Source organism: Marmota marmota, unplaced genomic scaffold, assembly GCF_001458135.2.
Source record: "Marmota marmota marmota unplaced genomic scaffold, marMar, whole genome shotgun sequence".
In the NCBI taxonomy this organism is placed as follows: Eukaryota; Metazoa; Chordata; class Mammalia; order Rodentia; family Sciuridae; genus Marmota; species Marmota marmota.
Window position 1 is genome coordinate 29,597,682 of NW_026000108.1, and position 27,555 is coordinate 29,625,236.

General features: G+C 43.9%; 1 protein-coding gene across 6 annotated transcripts in view; it reads left to right on the forward strand.

Moving 5' to 3' along the window:
* Tbc1d1 (TBC1 domain family member 1) overlaps nt 1-14,830 on the forward strand; it is a 203,178-nt gene extending 188,348 nt beyond the window's left edge. For 5 of the 6 annotated variants that reach the window (XM_015482021.2, XM_048784323.1, XM_015482022.2 and 2 more), the window contains 3 exons: nt 1,388-1,557; nt 8,373-8,546; nt 12,963-14,830. In XM_015482021.2, the coding sequence (XP_015337507.1) occupies nt 1,388-1,557; nt 8,373-8,546; nt 12,963-13,163 (545 nt within the window). In that variant the 3' untranslated portion in view covers nt 13,164-14,830. Of the gene's footprint in view, nt 1-1,387; nt 1,558-8,372; nt 8,547-9,656; nt 9,776-12,962 lie in introns of all 6 variants that reach the window. The other variant, XM_048784322.1, reaches the window with a different exon arrangement.
* The last annotated feature ends 12,725 nt before the right edge of the window (nt 14,831-27,555 follow it).

The window sequence follows — 27,555 nt, forward strand, 5'->3', positions numbered from 1 at the left end:
CCCTGCATAAGAAAACCAGGGATCTGGCATCCCTTCCCATCCTGGGGCCGGCCACCCAGGACCGTCAACAGCTGGGATGTTAGTGAAAGCTGTGTGGTACTCATGCCGATCAGCCATGGCAGGCTGATCTCAGGACTGCCGTCACCTAGCATAGGACCTGTCCCAGCTAGCACCAGCTCCAGTTGTGGTTAGGGCTTTGTGAAGTCACAGCATCTCAAGGGCTAACCTGATAGGTTCCCAGGCCCCTTGTTTCTGCTTTTTGCACTTTGGAGACTGCTCCGAGTTCCCCACAGGCAGAGCAGCAGTCAGCCTTTGCTTTGCTGCTGCTTAATGGCTTTTACATGTTATCAGACCAAACCTGGAAAGGTGGCCTAGCAGGGACTCTCTCACCTCTTTTTTTTCCCTCAGTTTTCTTGAATTGACATTTACAACTGCTTCATTCTTTCCATTAGCCTGTAGCCAAAAAGCAAAAGAAGGAAAAAAAAAAAAGAAAGAAATTCACTCTTGCCTCTGATTTTACTTCTACTCGTGTCTTTAAAATTGTATATTTTTTCTTATGTTTATTATTCTAGTTATTAGATAACTGGCCTGAGTTTAGACACTTAATTACTAGTTGCTATGGCTATGCTTTAACCCCAGGACATTTGCTTCTCTTTGTCCAGTGGAGTCACTTCTCCAAGAAAGGAGGAGATGGCTGGGTTGCTCTCAACTGGTTGACTTGGCCACTTGCCTGCCTGCCCTTGCACTATGTAATATAAATATAGGCATTGTTATGATTTGCCAGTTTCTCTAAGAAAATATAGCAAGAACTTGAAAGTAGCCTTGGCAAAGTTCTTTAAACTACTTAGCGAGAAAAGTGTTTTTTTCATCCATTAATATGTTGAAATTCAGGATGCTCATTTATATAATGTGCTTTTGCAATGATGTGATTTTTTACAGTTTTTAGAGATCTTTTTAATCCTATCCCTTATTAGAAAACTGTTTTACTTATTCTATCTTAATTTCCATAAAAATCTTTCAGTTTATCCATTTAAAAATGTTTTAGTAACTTCTTTAAAATCCAGAACATTCTTAGAAAAAATAAAAACCATTTTCTTTTTCTCAATATAACTTTTAAAGCATACTTGAATTAAAATAATTTTCAGAGTGGGGGGAAAAAAGATTTATATGAACCTGTGACAAAATGTAAGCAGTGTGTTTATTATTTTTATTATTTGCAGAATCGTCTTGACAACCCTATCTGAAGTAGCACACTCTGAAAAAGGAAATAAAATTTGCAGTTTGGGGTTATGTTTCCTACCCTTCTGCTCTATGATGTGAAGAAAAGGAAACAGAATGGTATTTTGTCAGAAACAGGCATGACTTAACTCTGTTTCTGTTTTCCCAGATATGATCTTTCTTCAGGGGTCAGAGGTCATATTTAAAGTGGCTCTAAGTCTTTTGGGAAGCCATAAGCCCTTGATTCTGCAGCATGAAAACTTAGAAACCATAGTGGACTTTATAAAAAACACACTACCTAACTTGGGCTTGGTACAAATGGAGAAGACCATCAATCAGGTATGATTCAGTCCTGACCTTCCAGATACTTATCGGTTCCTGGGTCTGTAAAAGCTTCAATTTCTTCTGAGCAAAAGCTGTTCCTTGCTGCTTTCTGTTCTGAAGAACTTCTCGCATGGTGCCTGGCGTGTAGGAGGCACATCACAAATATATGCTGTGTGATTAAATGTGTGCCTGGGTGTATATGCTGTGAGTGTCATGGTGAAATGATGCAAGGAAACTTGGGGGCAGTGTTCAGGTGTGGCAGCAAGTTCAAGTCATCAGTAGTTGCTTTCATTTAAGAACCTTCGGCTCTAGTAGTTCTCCTGAAATGTGTACATTTGTACAGTGCAGACTTTCATAAAATGAATGATTTTTTCTGTTGAATTGTATTAATTGAAATTAACTCTTTGATAGCAGAGTTGTGTTAGGGGCATATATTCTATGACTGTGTAGTTTTTTGTGCTTTTCCCCCAGATTACAGTTCCACATCTGTGGCTGCAGTACCTCTGGTTTCTTTCTGTGGTAGAGTTGTTGCTGTCTGAAATGGTGGAGTTTTAGAGGTGGATTTGGCTGAGAATTACAACTTGGCCAGATGGTAAATGGTTTGGATTGGCCCTGGGAGTAGATTTCAGTTCTGTGTAAGGAAGAATCTTGCAGTAACTGTTGCAGTTAATGAAAGGCTAAGCAGTTTAGCAGAAGACAGTCCCCATCAAGTGTCCAGAGGCCAGGTGACCAAGAATGTGCTGGAAGAGGTTTCATCTCTGGGTCACTGCATAGTCAGCAGTCAGGCCTCTCCTAAGTCTAGAACCTTGATTCTGCAGTTATGCCCCAGAATTGATCCCTAACCATGACAGTGTGTGGCGGGTGGGGAAAGCAAATTTTTGGAAAGTCTTCTTAAAACTAAGGTTTGGCTTTTGGAAGGTGATCACCACATAGATCACCACATCTAAGCCAATGGAGATAATTACTGGGAGCTTTCAAGAGCATGATCAAATATACAATCCAGACAGGTGGTTCTGAGGTCAGCAACAGGTCTTCTGACTTTCATATCCTTAGATATGCCCTTGAGATGCTGCTGGAGTCAGGTGGGAGAATCCAGGCAGACTTGGTGTAAGGGTGTAGGTTGCACAGAATCTGCAATGGGGGCCCAGGTTTTCATTTCAGCAGTAATGAAAATATAGAGCAGTCAGGTAAAAGCAAATAATAGAATGAAGCTTTTTTTTTTTTAATCCTTATTCTGGAGATTTCTTATAGTCCAGATGATCCAGCAGTTCCAGTGGATTGCATCCAGATGCAGTGTTTTTGATCTTCATTTGCTGCTCCATCTTAGGTGTTAAGCACAAGTTGGCCTGAAAAAGGAGAGTTTTCATACCTGTTGTTACTTTGGACCTCTGCTCACTGCATATACCAGTGTGAAAGAGGATTTCCTTCCCACTCACACTGATCTTGAGCTAACTAATAAGCTCCATTCTTGATGTTATTTTACTTCCCTGGCACAATCCTCTGGAGGTGGATGGCTTTGGCTTATTGAGTCCTTGCTTTTTGCTAGGTTCTAGGAAATCTACACATACATATGATCTCATTCAGTCATGACCGCATTCCTGAGAGGATATAAAGTGGTTAATTTACTGGCCCACACTCACTCTGCAGTGGAGGGGAAGGGTGGGGCTTCAACTTGTCTCATCTCAAATTGCTTTAGCAGCTGTTCAACATTCAGTGCCTCTGGGAGTCATTTAATTATGGAGCTTTCTTTGTTTTATCTGTATCCTAATACTGAACTATCTGCCTTTTGCATTATTTAATTTGTGTCATATTTATATTTATTCCCTTCTTATTTCTTTTTCTGTCTGTTTCATAGCTGCTGGGGCAAACCAGAGAGCCTTGCTTGCCTGGACCAAATCTTCATCTAGTGAGTGCCCACTGCCAGCTTGTCCTGGCTCTGGGACAGGCCTCTCAGTGACATTCCGTTTACTGGGTGTGGAACTCCAGGAAGAATCCCATTTCTCCCTTATTCCATAAAAGGGTAGTACTTACCAAAAGTACCTGATATCCTAGTAGGCATCAGGTACTCTCTAAATGTTGGAAGTGTACAAATGGGAAGAGAAATTGTGTAGAGATGTACCTGATTTGTTTCAGGTAACTGTTTTGAATTTGGCATTCAGTGTTACACTGACTCCTTAACAAGTCTAGGATTAGGATTCCCATTTTTATAGTAAGGAAACGGGGCTTAGAGAGTAACATGCCCGGCACTGCATGCCTAAGGGCAGGGCTTACAGGGGCAAGGCCATGGGTTCCTGAAGGCTGCTGCTGGAGTCAGGTGGGAGAATCCAGGCAGACTTGGTGTAAGGGTGTAGGTTGCACAGAATCTGCAATGGGGGCCCAGGTTTTCATTTCAGCAGTGATTTTGGTAGAAAACAGATAAACTCTGCATAGTCTCCTTGCCTTCTGTTTCTGTCTAGAACCTGGCATCTGAGTGTTCTGTCAGCCTGGCTGTCTCTTTCCCGCCAGAGGGTGCTTGAGTCTTGAGTCCTGCATGGAGATCAGATCTGGGCATGGTGCAGTTCTTCAGCAGGCTTAGAGCTGCCAGGCCTGAACCTGGGCAGTCCACGGGGTGGAGATGATGTGTGCTCATTGCATGCTTCAGAGCATGGGCCCTGAAGATGACAGGTTGCGGTGGGAGAGTAGAGTCTGGGGGGTTCTCTGTGACAGCTACAGCCCATTTCATTATGTGCTGTCCCTATAGTCAGCTTGGTCAACATTCCAAATGGAAGAGAGACTTTTGGGCCAAGGACTGGGTTCTTGAGCTCTGGCTTAGTACACCCAGGTTGGGAGCAGCCACAGTGCATTGACAGTGCAGGTAGAAGACCCAGGGTCTCTGAAACCTCCATGACAGTTCCTTAGTGTGACCTTGTACTCACTGAAGGAACTGTCAGTTGCACGTAAGCACTAGCATCTTCTGACTCCAGCCTCAGTTGGGAGGGAGAGCCTGTGGCTTCTTTTCAACATCCTTTGGGTCTATTCATTGTGGCCCCAGCATTATCATTAGATCAGACTCTGGGGCCCACCCCAGACTGCTGAGTCAGAATCTGTATTTTTACAAGATCACCTGGGGACTCACTTCTACAGGACCATTTGAAAGCTGTACAACTTTAAGAACTGGTCTCTTGCAATTGAGGATGAAATGAGATTTGGTAGGATGAAAGCAAAACCCTAACAAAGTTCCTGTGTTCAGAAGATATTGCAACTGTGAGGTGGCTTCTTCTGCCCCTTGGGGAGGGAGCCCTCCAGTCTTGGGCAGTTTGCACTATTGAAATGATTAGTTTTGTAAAAGGACCAACAGCGCCCCACCAAGAGGATGGGACAGTAGAGAGAGTATTTTACCACTGGCATTGTTTAAAATTGCTCACATGTGGTGGTAATAAAAGCAGACCAACTCTTAGTCGACTTCATTGTTTTTAAATTTACCGCAGACAGTGCTCCCCTTGCTGCCGACACCCATGCCAGCTGCTCCCACTGTCCATTCCTGGAGATTGGGAAGCAGGGTCTGGGGATTAGGAAGGTGGAAAGTATGTGGCTAGTTTTGCAGGCCACCAGAGTTAAGGCTTTTATTATACAGTGTCCATGAACTACAAAGAGAAACACTGAGTCTCCCATAGCAATTGAGCTAAGAACATAAACAATCCACCGAAGGGGAGAGCCAGTAAACACTTGTCTGGGAAAATACTTAGATTCATGCATAATTTAAATTTCTGCATAATATACAGTGCTTACCTACTAGATGACAAAACTGACATTTTTTAATGCCAGGATACAGCACCTAGGGTATACTGTATCTGGCACATTGGTATGTTGCCAGTGGCATTGTACCTTGACTGTTGTTTCCACTTGGGAAGCAGTTTGGCAATATGTATCACAAGCAGTAACATGTAAAACCTTTAACTCAGTAATCTCAGTTCTTGGAATGTATCCTTAGGATATAATCCAAAATATGGAAAGTCCATTTGTATAAGGGTATTACTTTGGAGTTGTCATTTATAATTCAAAAATTTGAAAGTAACAAGATATCTAACACTTGACATAGTCATGGTACAATAAATGAGGACACATGAAGTCATTTATAATTATGGTTATGAAGACACAGCAACATGAAAGAGCTCTTAGAATATACTATTAAATGAAAAAAGTGAGAGAGGAAATTTTGTTTTTAACTAGAAAAACATTTATGGAAATAAGAATAAAAAGAAATAGAAGATGGGAGTGTTATTGGGAATTTTTCTTCTGTTTTGCAAGCTTCCTATAATGTAGCTATATTGTTTTAATAACAAAAAAATGAATGGTTTATCTTTGTGGCAAGATATTGAAAATGGGGTAATAACTAATCCATACTTTGGCAAACAGAAAAGAATGTTCCCTTTTCTCCTGTTCCAATTCTGGAACTTTCCTGAAAACCTTGGAGAAACTGAGAGTCAGGATGGTGGGAAGGCATAGATCAACTCAAGTGCCGTCATCCTGCCATGGACCCAGAAGAAAGATTACATTCAGAGGGGCCGGGTGCCTTGCAGTTGTGGCGGGATGGTGCTCAGGGAGTGACCTATGCCAGATGGAGCTGAGCACTTGAGCGCTGCTCCTCCACTACATCCCTGTCCCCTTCCTGTGGGGTTGGGCGTCTTTAACATTTCTCTTTTTTTCTTCAGGCTTTAATCTTAGGCCTTCCTGTACTTTCTCTAGCTAAAACTGGCACCAACAGTGTGTTGCTTGTGTCCTGTTAAGTGTGCAAGGACAAGGATCCCTCCTGCCACCACCACCCCTTCTGTCCTTTGCCCAAGTAATTTGCCTGGGGCTGAACACATTGTTCAGGAACCAGGATTCTTTCCCCACCCGCCATACACTGTCATGGTTAGGGATCAATTCTGGGGCATAACTGCAGAATCAAGGTCTGTTGAGTGTTTTGGCAGTCAGGAGGTGGTGATGCAATTGAGCTGAGGCGATTAAGACCCAGAGTGGCTCCTACAGAGGAATGGAGCCTGGAGGAGTGTGCACCCTTAGCCACAGCTGAGAGCCATTAGTCATAACAGGTCATCCAAATGTGTAAAGAGCCAGAGGTTTTGTTCCTGAGTTTTCTAGGTTAAGAGATGATTTGAAAATAAATTTTTGTGGACAAAATAAGTAATTGTGTTTATGGCACTTATTTAGTACCAGATTTATAATTACACAGAGGTGCCACAGCACTTTTATGGTTTTTGCTTTTCAAAAGTTCCATGATGTGGCATCCATTCTAGTTTTGCTGAGGCACAATGTTGAAAAGTGGGGGTTTTGTTACAGGTGTGTGCAGCCAGGCGTGTGCAGGGTGCTGTGTGAGTCATCTCATTTCATTCTCATCACTGGTAGGTGGTGTACATTTGCCCCATGTTGGAGGCCAGGAACTGAGGATGGGGAGGTTAAGTAATGCTCTCAAGATCATTTAGAGAGTTTCCAGTAGAGCCACCGTTTCAAGGCTGACTCAGTGACCTTGATGGTAACCTGGAGGTGGTGATTGCCAGTGACCTCTTGGTTACTCTGAAGGCCAAAGGAAATCAATTCAACACAGTCCCCTTATCTCTCTCTTACCCACTTGATCTCATGGTCTCATGCATGATCTCTTGTAGTTTAATTCTTAGTCACAGAATGACTTTTGAATCCATTTAGTGTTAATCACTGTATTAAACTGAAAACCAGGAAGATGAAAATTCACCTTCAGGGAAAATAATCTTTTGACAATTGTGACAAAGTAAACATAGCTTTGGGGGAAAAAAAATTGATGTCCACGGAGGTAGGTTAGCTTGGATGTTCACAGAGTGCCATCAGGGGACGATAGCTTCCCACTGGTGTCTAACTTGTGTTGGAGTTTGCTTTGTAAGGAAATGCAGTAGAGGTAGCTCTGCTCTTGCAAAGCCTCGCTTCAGTCTGGAGTGTGTTCTGATCAAGCAGACATTCACCTGGGCCCAGCGCGACTGCATTCTCAGGTCCACACTGGGGCCTCATCCCTTGTGCTGGGAGGCCCTGGCCCATAGGGTTCCTTGAGAGATAATGGGAAGGAAAGAGGACATGCTGGGCAACAGCAGCATCTGTCTCCTGACTCCCTGCCCCCTTGCCCTATGGAACCCTGTATCTTTCTTGCCAAGAGAAAGTACAGATGCCATCCCTGAGTCACTTGTGCATGTAGAGCTTCATTTCACACACGTGGTATTTTTCATCACAACTGCTGTGATGAGAAGGGAGACAACTCAGGCATTGTTTCATATTCACTCATCTGTGTGGGTGGCATTTGGGTTTTGGCTCATTTCAGCATATCTGTGCAAAGGGCACAGTTCCATTACTTAGCTGTTCTTGCAACCCTGAAAACCCAGCTGAGTTATAATTAAACTTTGGTGACTGTGCAAATAGACTTCGATTATTTTGTTTTGTTTTGTTTTGTTTTCTCCCTTTAACCCGTAGTTGATGTATCTAAGCTAATAGAATTTTCAGAGAAAAGAAGTAATAACTAAATAAATTTTTGGAAGTCTTCTTAAAACTAAGGTTTGGCTTTTGGAAGGTGAGTATCAAGAACCTGTACTTATTGTTACCTCAGAATTATTTCTGGATGCCTCTTCTATCCTTTCTTCCCAAATAAAATGATTACCTCTTCAGCATAGAGAGTTTTCCTTATTTATCATGCCTTGCTAAGCATATTGCTAAGCATGAGGAGGTGATTAATAGATGCTCAGTGACGTGTGTGTGTGTGTGTGTGTGTGTGTAGGCTTACATGTGAAATTTTTCTCTTATTTGGAGCCTGATGGCCTTTCTGTATCTAACAGGTATTTGAGATGGACATCGCTAAACAGTTACAGGCTTATGAAGTTGAGTACCATGTACTTCAAGAAGAACTTATTGATTCCTCTCCTCTCAGTGACAACCAAAGAATGGATAAATTAGAGAAAACCAACAGCAGCTTACGCAAACAGAACCTTGACCTCCTTGAGCAATTGCAGGTAGAGCATATTTATTAGACAGCTCCCTGAACCATGGTGCATAGTCGTTCATTAACTCACCAAAGGCAACAGCAGACTGGGCTTTCCCATGACCAGAGGACCTTTTGCACCCTGATCTGTTTGTAGTTGGGATCAAAGGTATCTAAGGAGAATGGGTCTTTTTATTACGGAGCAGACATATTATCCTTGCTAAGGTCAGACAGTCCCAGGGCTTTCTGGGAGGCTTTTTTCTTACCCTTTTAGGAGAGACCCAGAGACAAACTTGGCTCAGGATGCTGTGGCACTATAAGTCGAATGCCATCGATTGTGTTTAGAGTAATGACGAGAGCTGAGAGCCTTAACTGCCATGAGGGAAACAAGCTAGGTCTGTGGAGGGATGACAGGGGAGCAAAGGGACACAGGAATCTGCCTAACAAAGTTAACTAAAACAGTGGTCGTTGCTTGTGAATCCTTGGGAAACGTCCATCTTGATGTGGGTGAGGACCTAGAGGAGAGAGGTCACAGGGCCTGTGCACACAGGGCTGAGGTGCAGCAGCACTGAGGCACAGTCCAGGCCCTGACCCTGCCAGACGAGGGCCCCCCACACTGTCACCTGGGCAGACTGTTACTACTCTGTCTTGTTCCCTCATCTGTGTGACAAGGACAAAAGAAGACCACGCTACAGAGAATAGCTCCTTTGTCGGTCAGATGACATAAAGTGGCCATATGTTCTACTTTTTTTTAATGTCATAAATGGGTGAATGCTGTCATTGTTCAGGGATTGTTTTAAGAGTATTTTTAAATTTTTAAGTTGCTGTGGAGAAAAATGGATATTTTCCTTAAAAAAATGTGTTTTATGGAGTTACTGGGCTGTGGGTAGAATAAACTTTCCATCATGATCTGAGCCTGACTGTTCTGTAGAAAGTTCCTGCTTTACAGACTGGAACTTGGCTGTGATATGAGAAGGGCCAGCATTTGAGATCCTAATATAGACCAGCTCTTGTCTGAAAGGCATTTATCCGAGCAGACCCTAGTAGATGTTTGCTGTACAGGAACAAACAGAAAATACTTTCCTTAACCAGTCCTAACTACCAGTCACATTCTGAAACATAACTTATTTTTCTCTTCAAGAGTGAAAATATGCCTGTATACACTGTCCTCAGAAGTCTGAGCTATAACCCGAAGGGAGGTCTCAGGGGAACAGAAAGCCTCATCTGGCCTGCAAGAGTACAGTGCAAGTCACAGTACAGGTGACCATTTAAAATGGCATCTGAGCCAACAGCATGTCCCTGAGATATAATGTGACGGAAACCCTTGTAACGCAGCTCCCATTTGCACTGGAAGCATCTGTCTTGTTAAGACCAGCAGGACTCACATAAAAGGCTCATTTTCTTAAGCTAATGCCCAGGTGGCTTTTGGTGATGAAGAGTGGGAAACCATCTGACAGCTTTTGACCTTTAGGAAGGTCAGGGAGTTGAGAAAAAAAGATGCTCATTCCTCAAGAAAGTGGTGATTGGTAATTATAGATGTTCTCTCTGGAATGGTCTTTGTCTTGACCTAGTGGTTCCACACTTGTGGGAAAATCATTCAGAAATCCTGTTTATGCCAGTGTTATGGTTTAGATATGAGGAGTCCCCTAAATGCTCATGTGTGAGACAATGCAAGAAAGCTTAGAGGTGGAATGATTGGGTTATCAGATTTTAAACCTAATCAGTTGTTAAGCTCCTAATAGGGATTAACAGGGTGGTAACTAAGGTAGTTAAGGTGTGGTTGAAGGAAGTGGGTCACTGAGTGTGTGCCTTTGGAGGTTAATTTTGGCCCTGGTGAGGGGAGCATGCTCGCTCTCGCTCTCTCTCTCTCTCTCTCTCTCTCTCTCACTCTCACTCTGCTTCCTGATGCCATGTCTTGAACTGCTTTCTTCCTCCACACCTTTCTGCCTTGATACTCTGTCCCACCCCTCAGGCCCAGAACAGTGAAGTTTGTCATCTGTGGATTGAGAATTCTGAAACTATGACCCCCAAATAAACTTTTCCTCCTCTAAAATTGTTATTGTCAGGTCTTTTGGTCACAACAGTGAGAAACCTGACTAAGACAGCCAGTCACCACAATTACTGAGTCCTGGCTGTGCTGGGGACCACCAAGCTGAGTGGGACACTGCAGCTCTTTAAGAGTTGGGCTGGGTTGTGGTATGTTAGTGGGGGTTTTAGGTATAGTTTTTCATCCTCTCTGGGACTATGCATCTCACATGTGGGAAGCCTGCCTCCATTTTGTACAAGAAAGGTGTCCAGTATAATCCTGAGGTTTTGTGTGTAACGCACCCCCCCCCACACACACACTGCCCATATCAGAATTTACCTATTTCTTAACTTGGTTCTGTTTGTTTCATATGGTTGATGAACATACCACAGTCTCTTTTTGTTCATTTGGTAAACATAGAGGAATGTGTCTAGAAGCTAGAGGTGAAGTTCTTCAGCCTGTTTGCCCAGTAGCGCTTCCAATGACGACATGGACATGCCAAACAGTGCCACATGGCAGTGCATGTAGATTTTTTTTCACTATAATCAGCAACTACAAGCTCTTGAGCACCCACACTAAGCTAGAGTCTATAGGACGCCAGATCATGTGAGAGAAGATGTGACTTTCTCCATAAAAGAGCTTCATTCTTACTGAGGAAAGCTGCCATTCTTGCAGAATGGGAAATGACTGTGCAAAGTTCACTACTAACCATGAAAAATTAGCTCACTTCTAAGCTGCATGTTTGTGAACATGTTTGCTATTCTCTGAGTTGTGTGGTACACCTTGCAATGCAGTGAGAATTCAGAGTGATGGGGTAGGTCCTGGTTCAGGCCTTGACAATGGGTATGATTTTGATGCTCGGAGAGTAATGCATAGAGCTGACCAGCTGTGCCTCTTGGTCTTTTTTTTTTTTTTTTTTGAGTGTTCTAGTGGCACAATTGGAGTTAGTCCCGGAGTCATGAGTTTTCTGTTCAGCACAGGGATTGTCTTTTTTTGTTTGTTTTTAATACTTTTATCCGTTTATTTATTTATCTATCTATTTATTTATTTTATATGGTGCTTAGGATTGAACCCAGTGCCTTATGCATGTTGTGCCACAACCCCGGCCCCAGGGATTGTCTTACTAAAAAATCTTTTCCTGGTTTTGAAAACAAGAAAAAAATAGCTGTACCATTTTTTTCTACATCAACTATATGGGGCATGGAAATGACTGGACTGATCAATGAGATAGAGTCGTCCTGTACCAACCAGAGCACTGAGGGTACAGCTGTGAGCTCAGGCACGGGCTAGGCAGGCTCAGGGGACCTTAGCATAAGTGTCAGAGCTGTGCCTGCTCTCAGGGAGCCCCTTCATGCCACTAGAGCAGACGCTTGTTGCCTGGGAATCCAACCCTAGTAGATTAGAAAGGAATCCCAGTTGCTAGAGAAATACCTGGGAGCTCTGCCCACCTAGCACCCATGTGTTAGGTGCTGCAGATGTGAGGTGCATGAGATCCTCAGTCCTTGTTTGGAGCTAGAGTGAGGAAGCTGCTCACCTCTGAGGGTGGTGACTGGTCAGTGAACCAGGGCCTGGTGCCCTCTCAGCAAAATGCTGGGCCATCCTGTGTTCCCAAGGAAAGGAAAGTTCCTAGGTTTGTGATGTCTTGTTAGTCTGTGGAAAATAAGAAAAAGAAGCCAGGCATGGTAATACACACCTATAATCCCAGGAACTCAGGAAGCTGAGGCAGGAGAATTGGAATTCAAAGCCAGCCTCAGCAATTTAGGGAGGACCTGTCTCCAGGAAGAAAAAAACAAGGCTGGGGATGTGGCTCAGGGGTTAAGCGCCCCTGCGTTCAATTCCTGGTACCAAAAGAAAATATTTTTGTTTAGAGAGCTTAGTACCCTGACCATCACGTGGAAGCCATTTTGACCATTTGTCAGTGTGGAATCAGTTTGTACCTGTAGCTATATTAGTATTAGTATTATATGTAGTATTAGTTAGAATAGGCCAGGCTGTGGTCAAGTCATATATAAAGCTCCCCTCTCAGCCTCCCAGCACAGAAGTCTGGATGTCCCTGAACTCTCCTCCTTCTCCCTGAAGGGTTCTTTGGCTGTGTCTTCCCTGTCCTCCCTGCAGTCAAGGGGGTCAGGTTTCCTCCAGTGCTATGCAGCCTTCTCATTAGCTGGCACACAGAGCAGATAAAGCAGGGAAGAAAGTGCTAGAGGCTCTCGGGTGTTTGTAGGGGCCTGCCCAGCTTGCCTGCAAGGGAAGCTGGAAAAAAATGGCTTCCTTTGTGGCCAGAACTGATAGTCAGCCATAGGCTTGTCTTTGCCAAGACACGGCTCCAAAGTGCTCTCAAGACTGGGCAGCAGCCGAGTGCACAGCGGCCTCACCTGTGTTACCATGGGCAGGTGCATTCTTATTTCTCTTTCTGTTCTCCAGATGGCAAATGGTAGGATCCAGAGCCTCGAAGCCACGGTAGAGAAGCTCCTGACCAGTGAGAGCAAGCTGAAGCAGGCCATGTTGGCTCTGGAGCTGGAGAGGTCCGCCCTGCTTCAGATGGTGGAGGAGCTGCGGAGGCAGCCTGCAGAGCCAGGCACTAGGGAGCCAGACTGCACCCAGCCCGAGGCCTCGGGGGACTAATGGTTCCGGAGAAATTGTACACTATCCCAACACTGTCCAGGCCTTAACTAGGAGAGACAGAAGATGCTGGAGGGAGAAAACAAAGCGTGAAGCAAACTTCTCAGGGAGGAAACTGGCTTGCCAACATGCAGATTCTTTTGAGCTCAAACTTGCAATATAGAGGGCCCATGTCCCAGTTTTTGTTTTATTGTTTTAGGTTGTGATTCGTCCCTTCTCCAGCTTGATTACTGTACTCAGTAGCTTTAGATGGCATGGACGTGAATAAAGGCACCTTTACTTTTCCTGGTTATTTCCTCTTTGAGTAGCACTATGTTGTAAAGAGCATTTGTAATACTGGGTTCCAGAAGCAGGAGAGGTTCAAAGATGATTCCTCAGGCAAAGTGTGAGTCTGTCATTCAAGAGAGGGTTTGCGTGACCACACCAGTGAGGTATAGTTGTCCCTTGTCTATTCTTATTATGGAAACCTAAGATGACCCTGGGGAAGGACTGAGATTGTTTTATTTAAATTGGACATCTTGATCACTTTTAAGTAAACCTGGCTACTATCCTTGATATTTAAGGAAGTTTGTCTTTTTAAAGAAATTGAGTGTTTCCATACAAATTTGCTGGTCTTTTAAGTGTGGTTGATCAAAGTCATGGTGGATAATATTTTCAGGGAGATCACCAGTGTTTAGACTCCAGCTGTGTGGCTGGCATGCGGCCCGCAGTGGTGCAGCCCGAGGTGTTTGCTTTTCATGGAGGTTGCATTTCATACTATGGAGTCATGTATTTGTCCTTTCCTATTGTATGACGTACTGCAGCCATGTGTTCCTTGGAGTCCTATCTTTTTGAACTCTTTTGAGTTCTTTCCACCCCTTGGATATCTAGTTCCTTGCAGAAAGACAGGGCACATTGAGATTTTTAGGGGTGTCCAAGATTCTGGGACTTAAAAAAAAAAAAAAAAAAAAAACGATGGGTCTGAACTTGCAATCAGATGTATGGCAGCTGACAGTTTTCCAGAGGTAGAACATGTGTTTTGAACAGAATTCAGAACCCAGCAGCAACTCCCTCCCTCAGGATGATGAGGACCCGTTCCTTCAAGCAAAATGCCGCTCATAGCTGCTCTGGTTTCAGCTGGTCACTGTGTACGGCCCCTCCCCTGTGCTCTCAGAATGGGTTGTTTTCTTACGAAGAATTAGAGAAGAACTGTGCGGGCACAGCTCACTTCCCTGACAGCAGAATCATTTCTGGTCTGTCTTATGTTTCTTGGGAGTTTCTTTTGACTCTCGTGGTGGTGGAGTCTCTTTTAAGTCCCGGATGAAAGGAGGGATTGCTATAGTTGGAGTCGTTTGAATCTCCTGGCCATTTCAAAGGGAGACCAAAATGCTGTCCCCTGTGCCTGAATGGTTGGTTGGCATTTGAGACTCCTTTCTGTTCCCCTGGATCAGAGAATAGTGGTTCTCATGTTCCTTTGAGTCATGGTTTACCAAGATGACACAGTAAAGTCTAGAAGCTGCTATCCCAAGTGGTTCCACTGGATAGCTTGGAGGAACGAGAGCTGCTTTCCACATCATATTTTACTATTTGAATGTTTCATAATGTTGAATTTTGGACATCTTACTACCCTTATTAAAAAATATTGACTCTGCATTAAGAAATAAGAAAGCAATAAAATGATAAATAACCTATGCCTGTGTTTTTATGGTGTTTGTTCTTTTTAACTTTGCAGCTTTGGTTTGCAGCCCAGGAGTGCCTCATGCATACCTGTGTCCAGTATGAATGTTAACTGTCACATTGTTACCCAGGTGTTGTGGTATTATGACACCTACACAGGGCGTGGATATTAGCACAGATGAGGACCAGCTCCACCAGGTGTATGTGACAGTGAGTGCTGCTCCAAGATTGCATTGGGCAATAACACCATTAACACAAGCCTCTGGGTGTAGATTGAACAGTCAGCCTGGAACTTACCAAGGAAAGATAGAGGCAACTCAGGTCAATGTGAAGATTTGGGGAGGCAGATTTTAAGGACATGTTTTAATTCTCCCAACGTAACTATATGCACACACACATGCACTACAAGTCCTGTCTTTAGATATCATTTGTGCCTCTTACACTAGACATTATGAGCCCTCAGGAAGAACATACTACATAGGGCTTGGATGCAGCTGGAGAACACTCAGTTTGCTTCCCTCTTAGGAGTTACACATAGATGGAAGAGCTGAGTCTATTTGCAGGCTTGTGTGTCTGGTTTGATTGGGGAACCAGAGAAGAGTTGCTGGGAGTGGGGGGCTGAGGGATTTGGATTTTGTTACAAGAATTAGACCAAACCCAAGAGTGGAAATCCAGAAGGAGCTGTGGGAATCAAGAGAAGTCACGAGTTAATACAGCTGAGATGCAAAGCACAGCCAGCTGCTGAAGGGGGCCTGGCAGGAGACATGGAGTTCTGTGGGAAGCTGATGCCAAAGTGATCGCCTGGTGGGTGTATAGCCAGGGATCTGGGGCCAGCCTGGGTCAACACTTGGAAAGCAAAGGTGAAAGTGAAGCAGCAGCAAAGGAAAGGCCACAGTGGAACGGACCAGGCACGCTGGACAACAAATGGCCATTTGAGGAAAATGGCTTGCTTCCCTTTTGCCTTCCAGAGCTCACACCAGCACATTTTGGAGCCAGTCCTGATTTGGAACCACCAGAAAATGGGACTCTGGGAAACGTGGTTCTGAATTAACCAAGTTGACATGGTACAAATGGGCTGCGGTTTACTTTGGAACATCTAATTTGAATGTCAGCATACATGTAAGATGCATCATACAGAGGCCCTTCATCAAAGTGTATATGATTAATATTTCATAGAGTTCAGATTCATAGGTGGTTTTTGCCATTGATGGTGCAATACTGGAGATAGAAAACCCAGGCTGCTCCCAGACTCCCTGCCACCCTTCATCTGCTCCCTTCTGCCTTGTGTCACCAAATATTCTTTAAATGAAAATCCAGAAATGTTCCATGTGGTACAATAATTTATTATCATGCTTTCTTAAATCTAAACTCTGCTTTAAGGGTTTGTTATGGCTCAAAATAATCTTGGACTAGGGAAGCTGAAGGGAACCTATCTCTGCATACTAGAATCGGCTCCCATCTCATTTTGTATAGGACGAGCTAAGTCAAGATCAGAAAGGTTGGCTATAGGACCAGAGTAGACCCCTACTCTCCTACCTGCCCAACAGTGGACACCACCCAACTTTAATCTCAGTCCATTTCAATTTTAAAATATTTAAATTTTTTTTAAAAAAAATTTAGTTGTAGATGGACACACAGTATCTATCTTTATGTGGTGCTGAGGATCGAACCTGGCACCTCATACATTCGAGGCAAGCACTTTACCACTGAGCTACAGCCCATCCCTCAGGAACCAATTTTGAGGACAATATTTTACAAAGCAGAGAGTTGGAGAATGGGAATAGGAAAGATAGTAGAATGGATTAGACATTACTATCCTATATGCATATATGATTACATGGCCAGTGTAATTCTACATCATGTACAACCAGAAGAACGAGAAGTTATATACTCCATATAGGTATAATATGTCAAAATACAGTCTATCATGTATAACAAATTTAAAAAAGCAGAGACAGAGCTGCTTCATGTTTACAGGGTTTTCTGTTCCATGAGGAGTTCACATCTGGGTCACTCTTGAAGGTGCTTATAATGCCTTTGATTTACCTGAGTTAAAAACTGGGGGATTCTCCAGTGAGTCCCCCCATGAGTGGATTCCAAGGCAGAGAAATGCTGCCAGAGGATCTCACTTAATCAGCTACGTTTATCCATTAGAGGCGCTCTTTGTTCTGGATTTGTTATCTTTGAACATTGAAAAACGTTTGCACTGAAATGTTTTTAGAAGAAAAATAACACAGAATTGCCTTTGGTTGTAGAGAAGGAAGCCCTTCCACTATGTCGAGTTTTGTGCTGTCGTCTCTAGAAATTATTGGAATGATTAGGGAATAAGCGTTCTGCTGTAGAGCAGCCACAGTGGTAATTTTTCAGACCATCTAAATTAATAACACTAAAATAGAAGGCTCTGAGTAGATAAAGGCCTTTTTAGAAAAACCTGTGAACCAATTAATCACCCGTTTGGGTTGCAAACCCTAATAGGAAAGTGTTTGGACTTACATCACCATGTGTATGTTTATTAATAAATTTGTGCATAACTAAATTATTCTGGAAGTTTTGAATGAAGTAAAATAAATTGTTTAAAAATAATGTTGCTATCTGCTGAGGTTTTGGGTTTTGTTTTGTGGTGCTGAGGATTAAATCCGGGCCTTTGCCCATGCTAGGTAAGTGTTCTACCACTGAGCCCTAATCCCAAGCCCTATGCAGTCCTTTTTTTTGGGGGGGGGGGGCACTTAACCTCTGATCCACAACCCCAGCCCTTTTTATATTTTATTTAGAGACAGGATCTCACTGAATTGCTAAGTTGCTGAGGCTGCCTTTGAACTTGCAATCCTCCTGCCTCAGCCTCCCAAATTGCTAGGATTACAGGTGCGTGCCACCATGCCCAGCCCTATCCAGTCTTTTTTTAAGGACATCATTTTAAATGTTGTTTTAAGACTGTGATCTACTACTTCAGATGTCAATTTCCTAGTTCAACTTAATATGATAGTTGGTGTTTTGATGGTGGTTTTGCATTACTGGGGATTGAACCCAGGTGCACTCTTCCCCTGGGCTAAATCCCCAGCCCTTTTTATTTTTTGATAAATCTCACTAAGTTACTGAGACTGGCCTCAAATTGGTGATCTATTGCCTCACCCCTCCTGAGTTGCTGAGATTACTGACATGCACCCACTATGTCGGACTGAGAGTTGGTTTTGATGCACTCTCACAACTGGAAAAAAAAAAAAAAAAAGGTAGCTTCTCAAACCTAGTAACTACATGGAGGAAAAACACTACCGATCACACTAAGTCATGATGCCCAGTATGCACTTTTGTTCACCAGTTAGACAGAAGGCTTGGTTGAAATCTGGCTAGTGAATTTCCATCTTCTCTGATGGCAGGCCATTCAAACTAATCAAAATGTGTTAAGAGTTTTATAATTTTAACCAAAGGCTTTAAAACACTGAAACTCTTTATTTGGAAACTTGAACAAATTATAAAAGCATTTCCAAGTTTGTTTGAGTAACACCCTCACATGATTTTTGCCAAAACATGACCTAAACAATGGAAACACTTTGAAACATTCTTTTCTGAAAAGGCCTCTCCATAGCATTTTCTCAGTGAATTTTTCTTGGGTTCAGCCCACTTGGAGCCCTCTGCTCTGGATACAGTGGCAGGGTGGAGGTAGAAGTTTCTGGCCATCACATGGCCACCTGCTCACCTGCGTGTACCTGTGTAGGCATACCATCTCTGCAGCAACCCTTTCCTGCAGAACTACAGGAGATGTGTGGTTCTGGGCTTGCAAAGTGCTTGGCTGGGTGGAGCAGAAAGAAGAGCTGAACAGTGTGTGTGTGTAGAATGGAGCCCGTGAATCACAGTACTGTTACTTGAGTGCCCTTTCCTCAGACCCATGGTAGCTGACTGGGACAGCCTGACATGGCCAAGATCTCGCACCTTTGTTATATTCTTTCTCCCGGGCAGGTTTGTCTGCTTTTCCTCAATCTCTTGACTACAATTTCCTGCCCTTATTTTTCCCTTATTCCATAATTGGATCTGTGTTGTTGACTAGCTTTGAAGGTCTCCTTCCCACTCTTCTAGAAATGTCTTCTTTTTAAACCTTGTAACTGTATTTCTGACTTCTTCTATCTGTGGGAAAAGCTGACTCTGATTACTGTTCAGCTTCAGCTCTGCAGGGTGACACCCCAATGTCCTATCTTGAAAACGTGTGCAGATGGTGAAGTGGTGCATTAGGAAGGTAGAGGCAAGTTTGCTTGGAGAGATCTATTGACTGGTATCAAATTCTGTTCACCTCAGTTCTGCCTGAATTTTCTAGGGAGGAGGGTATCACCTGTTTTCCTTCCTTTGAAGTACATGGCCATCAACTCTACTACCTTTCATACACTCCATCTAAACAGCTTGGTTACTCAGAAGGATAAAGTTAGCTTTTCCACTTAGAATCCCTCTCTCTTCAATAAGCCCTGTCTTCAGTTGAGCCAGACCTCCCTGTCTCTTCAGGAGCAGTTCCACAACCACCATGTCTCACCTGCTTGCCAGCCGCCTCTTCCTAGCAAGGGTTATGGTGCTCCCTACTACATACCAAGCCTTGTGCTAGGTTCTCAGGCCACCTGTTCAGTGTCTGCTGTCATTGGGCTTTTTATCTAGGAGGGGATCGGAGATAGGAATGAGTAAACAAGATCTATCACGGGGTCGGGGGTTTCCACACAGAAGCCTCACAGAGGAGCTGGGATTCCAGGGAGAACTATGAGCAATAAACTCCTATTGTTTATAAATCACCCAGTCTAAGCAGCTCAAATAGAGAAAGACACCCACTTAACAGCATGTCTTTTTCAGATAACAAAAATCAATACTTTTGAGGATAAATTTCCTATTACTGTATTGTCCCATAAATAGAAAAGATAAGTTGTCTTGATCTACTACTTCAGTGTACACAAGGGACTCTGCTCTTCTCAATTTAGCATCAAACTGCAAGGAGACAGGAGTTGGTAAGATGGTGAGACGGTACAGTACAGCGCCTGGCAGGGCCTGGCCTTGTTTCAGCTGACGATGGCCTCACCTGCATATCCCACAGCCAGCCTGCAGACTCAACCCGGTTGACTTCACACTGTGATGATCAGCAAGGGGAAGCTAGGCATTGGAAAGACGTTCCTCAACATCTGGGGGAAAGTCAGGTGTGATTTCATGGCATGAGAGTGTAAGGAGACTTTGTGGAACTCTCTAAAAGTAAATCCAGACATTATTCAAATGACATTTCAGGGTACAGAGAAAATGTGAACAAGAGAAAAAGAATTGTGGCTCATAGAGCCAAGTGAAACCTGTCTGCATGGACTGTGGGAATGTCCTTAAATCCTTGGTGCCTTGTTGAAGAAGCCCCCCGAACTTTTCAGGTTCTTCTCCCAAACTATGTTTAATTTCGGCTGTGCAACTGAACATGTGATCCTATTTTGACCTGACATTTTCAGAACATTCAAATCCAAATTGGTGGCCTTCCCATTGGCCATGGTTCTGACCCATGTCTCATTTTGACCCTCTTCAGTTTTACTTTGTTTGAGCTGCTTAGACTGGGTGATTTATAAACAATAGGAGTTTATTGCTTATAATTTCTCAAATCTGTAACATCTTCAAAATATGTGAGGAACAAGATAGAACTTGGTGACTATAAATTGAAGCAACATCCAGTGGGTATAAAGGACAGGCCCTGGTGTCAATGGAATCCAACCCTGGTTGTCTGTTAAATGGAAATAACATTATTTCGAGGGACTGTTTCATATTTATGAAAAGCAAAGAACTCTGTGGCTGACACCAAGTTAACAAACAATAACTGTTGTCATTACATGATGATGCTATAAGTTAAATGGATCCAGTTCTGTGAGCTTGAAATCACCCCAGGCAAAATTCCTCTCCAGATTGTAAACTTTTAAAATAGGTGATCTTTAGAATCATTATGAGTCCCTAAGATCATTTCATGCTGGGCCAATATAATTTTATGTTTCTGAAAGTTCAACAACCAAACATAATATGGGGAGCTGTGGGAAAGCAAACTTTGGTGCCATAAAAGCTTTTGACAACATCTATTTCAATAGCTTAAAATAAAGCTTATTAAAGAAAAGTAACATGGACAGGACAGCCCAGATGGGTGGACTTAACAAGATAAACTTGTAGAACTGTAGATGGTGCTTCTGAGTCTCGGTTGTTAGAATAACCCTGGGAGATTTTTAACAGTACCAATGTGGGTAATAAACTCAGACTCCCTGGGGTAGGGCCTAGACATTGTTGTTCTTGTTTGTTAAACTCCCCAGTGATTTTAAAGTTTAGCTAAGATTGAAAACCACTGCTGTAATTGATAATAGACTGAGGTGAGCCTAAGAGCCATGAATTTAATTTCCTGAGCTGGGTTTAAATTTATTAAAGGACAGTGTATTTTGTGGGTCCTTAGCCAGCCAGTGAACATTTATATCAGAGACCTATATGGAGATCTAGGGAGCATGCCTTTTAAATGCAGTGAATGGCAGGACTTTGATTGACATTGACAAGCTAGACAAGTGACCTGATTTGAGCAAGATGCACTTTTATGTCAGATTCTAAACTCACCATAGGGCAGTGGGTCCCAAAGTATAGACCACAGACCAATGGTATCAATGTCTACTGAAACTTGCCATAAATGCATTAATTGGTTCTTCTTCAACCTACTAGCTCAGAAATTCTGGAGGGGTGGGATCGACACTCTTTTAACAAGACCTTCAGGGGATTCTGATGCATGCTACAGTTTGAGAACCACTGTGCAGAGGGAAGAGTCCCACTGGACGAGCACAGAATGGGAGACACCTGGGTTAGCAACAAGCCATGACTGTGAAGAGCCTCTTTATTGATTTATAGTTTTATTCTTGCTTTCTGATTGCTATAAAGACCTTCATATTTTGCAGGTCATGAGACTTGTTTATCTATTCTGTGTTCATAGTATAAATCCAATTATTGAAAATCTGAGTAATTTTGGAAATTGTTAAATAGTTAGAAATGTTGAGTATGTAGTATAATGATACAGTAGTAGAGTTGCCATATGTCAGCCACTGTTATTAGCCACTAGGATGAATATTAGCTCATTTACAGGGAAAGACGTGATTATAGCTACTGGTTGGGTAGCAAGTGTTGAGGGTAAAAATCATTGAACTTTCAGTGTTTTTGATAGGTCAGTAGGAGCTCTGTGTACCTGAGCATCTTTGGGATAAATACATGAAATTAAAAAATTAACGATCACTGTGAATTAAATTTTAATGCCCCCCACACCCACTTGTCCCTAAATTAAAAACAACACAGAGGCAGGTGAGAGGAAGAAGAAAAACCTGTCTCAAAACATGGAGGGAGCAAGAGAAGGCAGAGAAGTTGGGAGAGACCCTGCAAGGCAGACACCTCGCCCTGTTTGCACACATCTGTAAGAGCTGGTGTATCTGAGGGCAGGGCTGCCAGCTGAGTGTGGGACAGTGTGAGGCCTGCAGTGTGCCGGGAATAGATTCTCTGTGGCTGGGTCCAGCCTGAGCCCCCTCTAACTGCTTCTTGGACCAGGAAGGTTCAACGAGGCCACCTTGGCTACATCAGTGCTGCTTGAAAGTGTGCTGAAGCCCACCATTTTAAGGGTTTTGCTTCTCAGAGTCTGTTAGCACGTGTTAAGGGTGCTGAGAAGTCCTACCGTAAAGAAACCCAGTTTAATGGTTTGATATGAGGTGTCACCCCAAAGTTCCTGTGGGAATTTGGGGGGCCGGGACAATTAGATTATGAGAGCTGTAACCTAATTGGTGGATTAATATAGATTACCAATTTGAATGGATTCATGGGGGTAACTGTAGGCAGGTAGGATATGGCTAGAGAAAATAGGTAACCAGGGTGTGTCTTTGGGGTTTATATTTCCCTGGTGCTTTGCCTGCTCTTTCCCTGCTCCTCAGCAGCCTTGAGCTGGGCAGCCTTCCTCTAAGGCCTTGCTGCCATGAGGTTCTGCCTGACCTCAGGCCCACAGCAGTGAGTCAGCCTCCCGTGGACTGAGACCTCTGAAACACGAGCCCTAACAAACTATTCCTGTTTTCAATTGCTCGTATCAGGTATTTTAGTCACAGCAACGAAAAGCTAACACACCTGGTTTCTACCTTTTTCAGCATGTGTGTAACATGTTCCCCCCCCCCCCCCAGCCGTAGATATGTTCATACATGTGACGGATGCTCCAGCCTACAACAGAAACATACAAGACAAAAATGAAGTCCTCCAGAGCTCCCTCCACCTCCTCCCACCACACAGAGTAATGACTTCATTCAGGTCTCAGCTCAAATGTCACTCCTGACCACCCTGGCAGCTCACCCCACAGCGTCTGCCCCTTCCTTCTGATGCGTGTACCCTCCTTTTCCCGTCCGGGTTCCTTACTCCAGCAACCTATTCCAAGTTTGGTTGCTTATTATTTGTCTTGGCCAGAGAAAAGGAAGATAAGTGGGGCAAGGCCTGCTTTCCTCACTGTTCTATCCTACAACACCACCTGGGCATACGAGATGCTCAAATATTCACTGAGCAATTGAAAATATGTCTTCCATTTTTGATGGAGACTCCCAGAACTTGCCTTCTAATAGACTTGTGCTTGGGTTTTAAATCCTTAAGTGTATTCAACCCGTTCATAATATATTTTGTTGTGCCCAGTGTGCTTGAGAATAGGCCCCATGGTCTGGAACATTCATCGATGGTCACTCTGTCTCTATCACAGTCCCATCTCTCCAGGTTCCTGGGGGCTTTATGTTCTAGCTGGGGTGGGAGCCAGAAGAGACAAGGGAGGCTGACAGCTCTCTTCCTCACCAGGGGACCCTACTTCTGAAAAGAGCTGCATAATGTTCACGCCCACTTACTGTTATGGCTCTATCAAGGGAGAGGCCACAGAGTCATCTGATTTATTCCCCACCAGAAAAATCATGTTCTTATCTAAACTATCTTGATTTACAAGATTTTTTAATGGCTTAAAAGTGCCTTATCAGCTTAAGCTGATCTAAGAACATAAATATTTCATAATTGTGATAATACATACAGCTCCAGACGCAAGAAAATTTCCATCCCCATGAATGATCCTTATAAATAAACCAAGCAATCACACACTGCAGAAATAACTAGAATTTCTATGACTTCACAGGGAGCCAAATGGAAATGCCTGGGCCAAGTGAATGCCAAAGTCATAGCATACTTAAAACGTGGTCAGGCGCTTCATAGGAGCCAACTAGGAGTTTGGGTCCAACTAGGACCAGGCATTAAGTGGAACCTAGTTAACTGCAGCCCTAAAGTTGAATTTTTAGGCTTTGTTTTGGGGGAATGGGGACATACTACAAAAAAAGGATCTCATATAAAGGATCTGGTTAAAACCAAACAGAAACAAGACTCCAGCATCCAGTGGCAGGTCTGGAATCAGGTTTGACTCTGAGGCTTATATGCCACGTGTTGCAGCCTCTGCCACCTGGATGCACGGTGGCCTGCAACCCAGCAGGGTCCCGAATGATTAAAAACAGGCCCAGGCGCTGGTCCACGAGATGGAGATTTTCAGCATCACTGGTTAAAATAAAATAGTTTTGTGTTAACCAGAAAAGATCAGTTATCAGAAGAACCTTATTTCCTCAGCATTTTGATTTTTGAGATTTTTCTGGTGATAAGAAAGCAAATTATTTTTCAAGGGAGAGCACTCTAGCAATTTCTCTGGGGAAATTTTATCTTCTGGAGCAAGGTGTCCATGTGTTCCTTTTTTGGGATGGACATAGAAGAAGCCAAGACAAAAATCAAGTATGCCTAGTTCTTCCCAATCACTCAGTTCCCAGGTGACTGGTACCTGCCTGAGGGCAAGGCTGCACATGTTGGCCAGAAGAGGTCATTTGATTCAAGCTGTCACCATAAATCTCCCTAGAGCAGAAGTGAAGATTTCTTTTACTCCTCTGATTCCAAATCCTCCAAGTAAGTATCTTGGCAGGCGGTGACTGTGGAGGGAAGAGAGGAGTGAATGCCTGGAAAAGTCAGGCCAACTCTAGGTTTGGGAAGGTTCCAGGTCTGTGCCAGCAGGGTGGAGACATGTGAAACTACAGGTCCCCGCCCAGGCTTAAAGACGGGTGGGTGGGCCCCAGCCACAACCTCACATCTTAGCCCTCTCCAGAGTTTGCCGGGAGGTTCCAGCATTCTCTGTCCAAGGCAGGCATCCTCACCCTGCGGTGTACTGGGGCTGTGCGGCTGTCACCATGAACACTAACCCAGTCAGGAAGCCCCTCGGTGTTCATGGAGAGGATGGGATCAAAATGGGCTCAAGTCCTAAGAGCACCAAAAGAAAACATTTTTCATGTGTATGTTTGGAAACATTTTCTCATAGGCAGAGGCCCACAGAGCCTTCAAAGGCCACAAACCCAGAAATGTTCTGGAAGCCCAAGAAGCTTTCCCCTACCTCCTGAGGCTGCAGGGCAAGGCTGCGGTGTCCTCCAGATGGTGCCTCAGCCTCTCCCCTCTCATTCTTCTGGCTTCTTGTTTCTTCCCTCAGAAGCTTCACTGCATCTGTGGGAGTCAGGAAGGACAGAGGAGCCAGTGCCCTCTGAGAGAGGGTCTCGACGCAGAATGGGCAGAGTCCCAGTGGCCTGAGGTTCTGGGGGGAGTGTAGATACTTTCTGTGTTTATTCACGGTACCCACCATGCATTCCCACCCCCAGACTAGCACTGAGACCACGGAGGACCCAGATAGATGCCCGAAAAGAAGCATAGAACGGTTAGATTCTTTGCCATATTAAATGGCTTCTGTCTGGATCCTTCCTCTACTGGCTCCGTCCTTGTCTGTGGTCTTTCCTGCCGCCCCCCTCAGTCTGGCTTGCAGTGAGAACACTGCTCCCGGCCCCTCCCCACATCCCTGCATCTGAACCCCAGAGCAGCAAAGACTCCAGCTGAAGAACCCCCAACCATAAGATGCAAATCAAGTCAATGCTGTAGGATTGTACTGCCCAGTATTATAGCCCCTGGACACAGGGGACAGAAATGTAGCTAGTCCAGATGGAGAGACACTATCGTATGACATACACATCAGACTTTGCATACTATGAAAAGGGAACACAATATGTCTGTCGTGAGTGATCCATGCCATTAGCATAGACCAAACATATTTGTGTCATTCCACAAAGTCACAGTTTATTGAGTAACAATAAATTCACAGGCTACACCACTTTCAGCCAGCGCAGTTTGTTGAATACTCACGGCTCACCTGATGTAGTCATGAGTAGCGTAATCACAGGTTCTTTTATTCCAATCTTAATTACTAATGTCTCTAACCCTCCAGTCAAACATCACACTTTAGAAAATTATATGGACAGGTTACAGAAAGGCTAAGAAAGGGTTAAGGCAGCCACAGGGGTTGAGGAGGCTGAGCTGAGAGCAAAGTCAGGGAGAAGAGATGAATGCAAAGGATCGCTGTAGGTGGTCAGATGACAACCAGCCAAAAACTTAATCAGGGTACAGAGCTGCCAAAGTGCAGGAATTTATTCTGGGCAGGGTCCGCATGGACCGGACAGTTTCTGAGTGTCAGAGTGGAGTGTCAGCTTGGGATGTCAGCTCAGAGTAGGCCAAGCACGGTTGTCCCGGGCAGGAGAAACCATGTTGTACTGAAGCCCAAGGACAGATTCAGAGGTTCATCACTGTGGCGATTTCCCTGGGCAAGGCTAGTGACAAGGAATGACCAGGTGACAGGTTCAGGGTTCCCCGTGTCCAGTCTTGGGAGCCTTTATGGGCCTCAGGTAATGGGGTTGCTTCATTCGGTGATCTGGTGAATTCGATAAGCTCATGAGCCTGGTTTTTCTGATATGAGTTGGATACACCCGTACATCCATATGCTCTGATTAATAAGTTCACAGGTGGCCATTTTTATTAGTGTGATTAGTTTATCAGTTTGTGCCTTATGGTTGTGCTAAGCAGATGGTGGTTGTTTACTTGTACAAACTAGATGTGGAGTCATTTACCTCAGCACCTAAACTCAACATGGAGTAGCTTATGGCCAAGTACTGCTTTACCCAATGGAGTAGCCGGTTAGGCTCAGCCTGAAAATTGCTGTTCCATGCATCACGGAATGACTCCGACCAGGGCAGAGACTACTCTCCACATGTCTCGTTAATAATGTTTATATCAATACATTTCAAAACAGTACTGTTTTTGATGGACTGCATTAAATAAAATAGATTATTAAACTTAATTTCATCTTTTAAATTTTCATTTTTACTAATGTGACTGCTAGAAAACTTGAAATGCACTGTGTGCTTTGTATCACATTTCTTTTTCTTTTCCTTTTTTTTTCCCCCCTGTACTGGGGATGAAACCCAGGGGTGCTCTACCACTGAAATACATCCCTATCCCTTTTTATTTTTCATTTTGAGACAGGATCTCACTAAATTGCCCAGCTGGCCTTGAACTTGTGATCCTCCTTCCTTAGATGCCCAAATAGCTGGGATTATAGGCGTGTCACTTTGTATTTCTGGGAGTGCTGAAAGAAATGTCAATGTGGCCTCAGGGTTAGGAGAGGTTAGACCGGGGAGGTTGGGGAAGTGCTGAGATCAGAGGGGAGAGTCTCATTAGGGAATTGAGAGGAGGGCTTTGGGGCTTTCACTGGAAAGAAAGGATTTCACTTGCCCAGCTGGGGCAGACCCGGCAGGAGGTGAATGGGGTTTTCTCTGGTGTCTATTTCCGATGACTGTTAGTGCAAGCTTGCCTTTTGTTCTGCCAG